Source organism: Anopheles funestus, chromosome X (assembly GCF_943734845.2).
Source record: "Anopheles funestus chromosome X, idAnoFuneDA-416_04, whole genome shotgun sequence".
In the NCBI taxonomy this organism is placed as follows: domain Eukaryota; kingdom Metazoa; phylum Arthropoda; class Insecta; order Diptera; family Culicidae; genus Anopheles; species Anopheles funestus.
This window is the reverse complement of record NC_064597.1, coordinates 20,957,035-20,963,118: the sequence shown is the minus strand read 5'-3', so window position 1 is coordinate 20,963,118 and position 6,084 is coordinate 20,957,035. Positions and strand designations below refer to the sequence as shown.

At 41.1% G+C, this 6,084-nt stretch overlaps 1 protein-coding gene and 1 non-coding gene across 4 annotated transcripts; one reads left to right on the top strand and one right to left on the bottom strand.

Annotated features, from left to right (window-relative positions):
* Nucleotides 1–1,196: 1,196 nt before the first annotated feature.
* LOC125769059 (uncharacterized) lies at nt 1,197–5,843 on the top strand. Of its 3 annotated transcripts, none has more exons than XM_049437477.1 (4): nt 1,197–3,187; nt 3,262–3,651; nt 3,709–3,786; nt 4,630–5,843. In XM_049437477.1, the coding sequence occupies exons 2-4, from the start codon at nt 3,265–3,267 to the stop codon at nt 5,461–5,463; spliced, it is 1,299 nt and encodes a 432-aa protein (XP_049293434.1). In that variant the 5' UTR covers nt 1,197–3,187; nt 3,262–3,264; the 3' UTR covers nt 5,464–5,843. The 3 variants fall into 3 exon arrangements, with proteins under 3 accessions (XP_049293434.1, XP_049293452.1, XP_049293443.1); XM_049437495.1 differs by having other exon boundaries at nt 1,209–1,714; XM_049437486.1 differs by having other exon boundaries at nt 1,210–1,738.
* Nucleotides 2,411–2,503, bottom strand: LOC125774594 (U5 spliceosomal RNA). Its single transcript, XR_007421078.1, has one exon. It is a non-coding gene; the product is annotated as a U5 spliceosomal RNA (small nuclear RNA).
* Nucleotides 5,844–6,084: the final 241 nt, after the last annotated feature.

Genomic DNA, 6,084 nt, shown 5'->3' with positions numbered 1-6,084 from the left:
TTGACAGCTAATGAACGCTTGAAGCGTTTAAGGCCACTGTACACGACATTTTCCGTCTTCATTAGAAATATTTTTTTTTTACGACCATTTTTGCGACGAGGGCTAAATATTGGCTAAAGTCTGAAACACGACCCCCCCCCCCCACTCACGGGCACTCATTTGAGTGACTTTTTTTCGTGCAGTTCGTTTTTATGTTTCGAGACACAGACACCTGAGGGCATGGCCGTCGAAGAAGAAAATGTGGCTAAAGTCTGAAACACGACCCCCCCCACTCACGGGCACTCATTTGAGTGACTTTTTTTCGTGCAGGGTGGTTCGAAATCGGTTGCGTGTTTTTTAATTATGTTTCGAGACACAGACACCTGAGGGCATGGCCGTCGAAGAAGAAAATGTAGCCATTGGTGCCATCTATCGACCACAGGTCAAAGATTGGCGATCCGTTGGAGCTTTCGCGAATAGCTCCGGCCACAGACATGGTAGCGATTAGTGGTGCATGGACGAAATCTAGCCACAAGTGCCATCTAGCCATGGCCAGAAGAAAGTGTGGCGATATCTTGGATACCGGCGGAGCTATGGGGCAAAGTTGGGCCAAAAATGAGGAAAATTTTACGGTTTCAAAAACAGCGTATGGAACATGGTTCCTCGATGAATAAATCACTTTTCACTATGCGAAAACCTCCTTACAATTTAATAATAATTGTAAAAAAAATCAAATTCAGGCCACATTGCATAGTCTCCGAACCACCCTGTACGAAAAATTGACACGCAGATGAGTGACCGTGAGTGGGGGGGGGGGGGGGGTCGTGTTTCAGACTTTAGCCGAAAATGTAGCAATTGGTGCCATCTATCGACCACAGGTCAAAGATTGGCGATCCGTTGGAGCTTTCGCGAATAGCTCCGGCCACAGACATGGTAGCGATTAGTGGTGCATGGACGAAATCTAGCCACAAGTGCCATCTAGCCATGGCCAGAAGAAAGTTTGGCGATATCTTGGATACCGGCGGAGCTATGGGGCAAAGTTGGGCCAAAAATGAGGAAAATTTTACGGTTTCACAAACAGCGTATGGAACTTGGTTCCTCGATGAATAAATCACTTTTCACTATGCGAAAACCTCCTTACAATTTAATAGTAATTATAAAAAAATTCAAATTCAGTCCGCATTGCATAGCCTTCGAACCACCCTGTGCGAAAAATTGTTCTTATTTCAGACTTTAGCCAAATTATCAATTTTTAGACCTCGTCGCAAAAATGGTCGTAAAAAAAAAATATTTCTAATGAAGACGGAAAATGTCGTGTACAGTGGCCTTAAACGCTTCAAGCGTTCATTAGCTGTCAAAGGAAGGAGTAGGAATTCTGTTTCTTTTTACCAAACGTTTAACCACATGTTAATATTTGGTTAGGAACATTCGTGTCATGGCGGTTTGTGGATTAGTTGGAAATGGTGCAGTTCTGGCAATTATTTTAATTCTCTGTTAAAATGTCAGTAAAAGTGCAGTGAAGGTCTTTTTGGTGAAGTTAACGTGGTTATCAGTGTTGATAAAAGTTGGAATTCGCCTAAATAGTGCGGGATAGGACTGTAAAGTGTAAGTTAACAGTGATCGTGCTGAAAAACGGTTCCGTTTAGTGGAGTGTGACAGTGTTCAATGGCGTTCGCTTAATTGCAATCAATGGGTGACCGAACATAGTTAAAAGTATGTTCTTCGTTGTACAATCGTAAGTTGCGTCTAATACATATAGGTATGCACATTTATATTATCTCATTGCGCAGTCACAACCTTGTGCGGCGTCAGTACACATACACACGCACGGGCCTTCTTAACTGCAAAGTCTAGGCATGCTCTATGTATCGCATATCGTCTTTTGTGTTGTGTCGAGTGCGTATCTGATGTAGTTCTGTATTGTGGTGTTGGTGTTTCGGCGACGGTGTACATTTCTGGAACAAGCATGTCCATAAATTCTTTTGTTATGCTTGTGCATTGCTTTAGTTGTGTGTGTAGTATCAGTTAAGCCAAGAATACATGATGCTTCTTCTTCTTCTTCTTTTGTCGAGGTGTTTCACGATACGGCACAAAAGTCCAGCTTCCTCCCGGGTAGCAATATCAACATACCTTCTCGTTCTGTCTTATGAACAATCAAACCTGCCAAAGCGAGAAAGCATGTTGGTTTGGCTGGTCGGGCTGGGCCCTCCTGCGCTAATTCGCGAATTTGTATATACAAGCACCTCTAGGTGTGTGGACCGACAACTAATGGTCATATGTCCCTATTTTTCTTCTGAGATGTTCCGGTAATATTTTTTGGGGGTTTGATGTTGCTTAGTTTTTTTTTTAAAGGTCTGGCGAGTTCGGGGTTGTTGCAGATTTGTTTATACTTGCCGCTTCTGTTCTTTGTTGTTTTGTTTTTTTTTTCCTGTTCTGTACTAGACTCATTAGAGTATCCCTCTCCACGGAAATCATTAGCAAAAGGCGAAAGATTTATTCGACATCTGAAGAGAGATCAGAGTGAATACATGATGCATACTTGTATGCGGCGACAACTGACAGCTCCCGTTTTTCTTGGAATTTCTTTTGTTCTTGGCGAGGCGTCGCTCGTGTAGTTGTAGCTATCGTGTGGGACCCCCAAGGCGTTTGCCATAGACGCAGCCGTCAACTATTTGTCAAACGAAGATTCGTTGTGTTTATAATTGAATTCATGGGTTTGATTATGGTATCGTAAATTCATTTCAAATTCAAATTCAAATGTTCATTTCAAATTTTAAAATATCAATATTTGTGTTATAAATTATTAGTAAAATAAAGTTTAACACATTCAGCACAATTAAATCGGGAATGAAACATTCTTATGTAACTAAAAACCAACATTAATAGGTGTACAGAGTATACAGCATGATTCCGCATTACGCAGTATTGGATAAATACAGGACTTGTTTACTTTTATTATGCGAAGTTAATAGTTATGTGTTAAACACGCTAAAAAATATTTATGTTTTTTTGTTCGAACTTTATTATTGTGTAGAAAACTCGAAGTTCGGGGAAAACCATATAACGCGATTTAACAATTAACAATACATTTTAACAGAATACAGTGGGAGCTGTTGCTTAGAGTGGAACGCCAATGTTTATTGTGTACTGTAGTATTTCACAAGTTGTCCTTGTTGTGCATTGTTTTCAGTAAAGAAAGTAAAGTTCGGTAAGAATTTTTGTTAATACAATGCGATAACGTTTGCAAAACATTATTCATAAGTACATGAATTTATTTTTCAGGACATGGATATGGAAACAGAGGAAGTAATCCCTGCCATTGCTGCAGCAGTAGCTACGCTAGCTCTACTATTGATAGAAGAGCAGGAGGAGGAGGAAGAATCGCGATCAGAAAATGGCCGGATCTGGGTTACGGATTTGTTTTTGGAAAGGGAAGATGTGTGGAACCGATTGTTCCAGGCAATCGATGGAGAAGGTGCCAACAACCGGATGAACGATTTTCTGCGACTCAATCGGGAGGAGTTCCATCATGTTTTGTCTTTAATCGGTCCAAAAATATGCAAAGTAGATACAACAATGCGTAAAGCAATAACTACAAAGCAACGGCTTGCCATCGCGCTTCGCTTTTTGGCCTCTGGGGACTCATATGAATCGCTATCCTTTATGTTTAGGGTAAGTTATTTTAAGCAAGACATATATACTCGTCAATTAACTAATGATTAACTTCAGGTCTCAAGTCCATCTGTATCCCGGATCGTGCAGGAAGTTTGTGATCATATAATACACGAGCTAAAGGAATATGTGAAGGTATTGTGTATTTTACATATTATCAATAATGTAATTACGTCACTAAACTAAGTCATAATTAGTGTATCAATCCGAAAGATCCCTCAGCATGGTGCACTGATTATTCCGTGTTTGATGTTCCAATGCAAAATAAGTATCTCAGTTGTAACTTCATAGTGAGAGACTAATACATTTGATCCTGCTAAATTACTCCTCAGCTTTAACAAATGCGTTGTTGTCGTCGTCGTCTAAAAAGAAAAAAAGATCATTCAAGGATCTCTTACATTGTGTAGTGTTTTCAAAGGTCTCAAAAATATCTTTTTGGATATATCTGGTGGCTCTGATAAGAGCCGATGATGTTCACACTGTGAACAAGGAGGATAGGTCATAAGGGTCATGGGGAGTGGTCTTCTCACACGTTATCACACTACGTGTTACACGTAGTCGTGATCGCAGGATCCAGGGGCGTTGAACTTCGCTACTTCCTCGTTCAACGTAGCTGTAACAGCTTCAATGAGCCGGTCACAGAACTCTGGGTGACTTTGTTCGTAGACAGCGACTCGCGCCTCTACAAAGTTGCCCAGAGCTCTGGCCTTGCTCATTGGACGAGGAGTAGTGTCTGTCAAACGTCTCAGGGCTCCCAAGCACTCGGCAATCTGCTCGGAACGACTCGTTTGCGTCCGCTTCCATTTCGGCTGGGGAGTTCGTCCCGGCAGCATGGCCGATGTGGATGAGGCCGGTGATTCGTCTTCCAGATTCGCCTGAAATGATAGAAATAATAACATATTACATTAAATGATAACGATGGTGTTTTACAACAGATTTTAACATAACATTTATGATTTTGATGTTATATCTTTTCAGCTGCCTTCCAATAAATCAGAATGGTTGAAAATTTCAAAGGGATTCGAAGAACAATGGAATTTCCCGCATGTCAATGGTACCATCGACGGTAAACATGTCCCTTTAAAAGCACCAGCGAATTCCGGAAGCCAGTTTTACAATTACAAACACAATTTTAGTATTGTGTTGTTAGCAATAGCGGACTCAAATTACAACTTTCTTTTCGCTGACGTCGGTTGCCAGGGGAGAATATCGGATGGCGGTGTTTTAGCAAACAGTCCTATATACCCAAAACTGGAACGCAAGGAGTTAAATATTCCCGATCCGGAAATTCTACAAGTTCCCTATAAGATCGAAGTGCCATTCTACTTTCTAGGGGACCAAGCGTTTGCCATGAAAGAGTACTGTCTGCGGCCATTTGGAGGCATGCATGCTGCAGATTCAATGGAACGCCATTTCAACTATAGACATTCTCGAGCACGACGTACAGTAGAAAACGCATTCGGTATCTTAGCTAGAGTATTCCGGGTTTTAGCTAAGCCTATGGATTTGGAACCTCGAATTGCAGAAAAAGTTGTTCTTGCAGCTATATGTCTGCACAACTTTAGACGAGGACACTTATTGTACAACTATTCACATACACTACTCCCACGCACTACAAATCAAGACAATACATGTCTAAACTCCGAAGAGTACGACGATGTATCAGCACCAGCTTCAATGCTGCCTATCCCGGGCGTTCCAATAAGACCGACCAGAGCATTGCAAAACATGCGAAAACATTTAGCACGGCACATAATGTTCAATAATCCATTGCCCTATCATCTGCCGCAACCCCAGAGAGCTACACAATAAAATTGTTATAAAATTGAATTACTTACACTATTTACTGTTGGTCGCGGTGCTGTCGCGTCGTGCAGGAATGACATGTGCTCGAACGCGAACCAACAGTTTTGTAGCACCTCACTGGATCCTGGAAATAATCATTATAAAAGAATAAACATTATATAACTAAAACATTCTATAATATAGATTCGTAAATCATTCACCTGATCCGGTCACTTGGCTTCGTGCTATCTCCTTCTTCGTGCGCCGGTACGTGTTCATCAGATTCTTCCACTTTTGGTGGACGTCCTCTGATGAATGACCCATGTATGACCCGATTTCTACCCATGCCTGGTGTCGGATCTCAGCATTTTTATACTGACGATCCGAGTCCTTCCACAGGCATGGGTAGGTTTTCACCAGTTCGATTAGGTGAAGCACCTCCTCCGTTCCTTGAATTGGCTGCAATAATAAATTAGTTACAATTTAATTAAAATATGTTTCGGTTATTCGTAATATGTATAAAAGTTGTGCTAAACTTACATTTTTTTTCATTTTCAATGTGGTAGTGGCGTTAACACTTTCCATGGTTTGTTTTCGCAGGCAGTTTAAGCAAAACAGTACTTTAGTCAATGTGATTTCTCACTAACT

What these genes read in the sequence shown, in the direction of transcription:
- LOC125769059 (XM_049437477.1), top strand. Translation starts at nt 3,265, where the DNA reads ATGGATATGGAAACAGAGGAAGTAATCCCTGCCATTGCTGCAGCAGTA. An exon ending in CGCTATCCTTTATGTTTAGG is followed by an intron (nt 3,652 to 3,708) that starts GTAAGTTATTTT and finishes GATTAACTTCAG; the next exon opens with GTCTCAAGTCCATCTGTATC. An exon ending in AGCTAAAGGAATATGTGAAG is followed by an intron (nt 3,787 to 4,629) that starts GTATTGTGTATT and finishes ATATCTTTTCAG; the next exon opens with CTGCCTTCCAATAAATCAGA.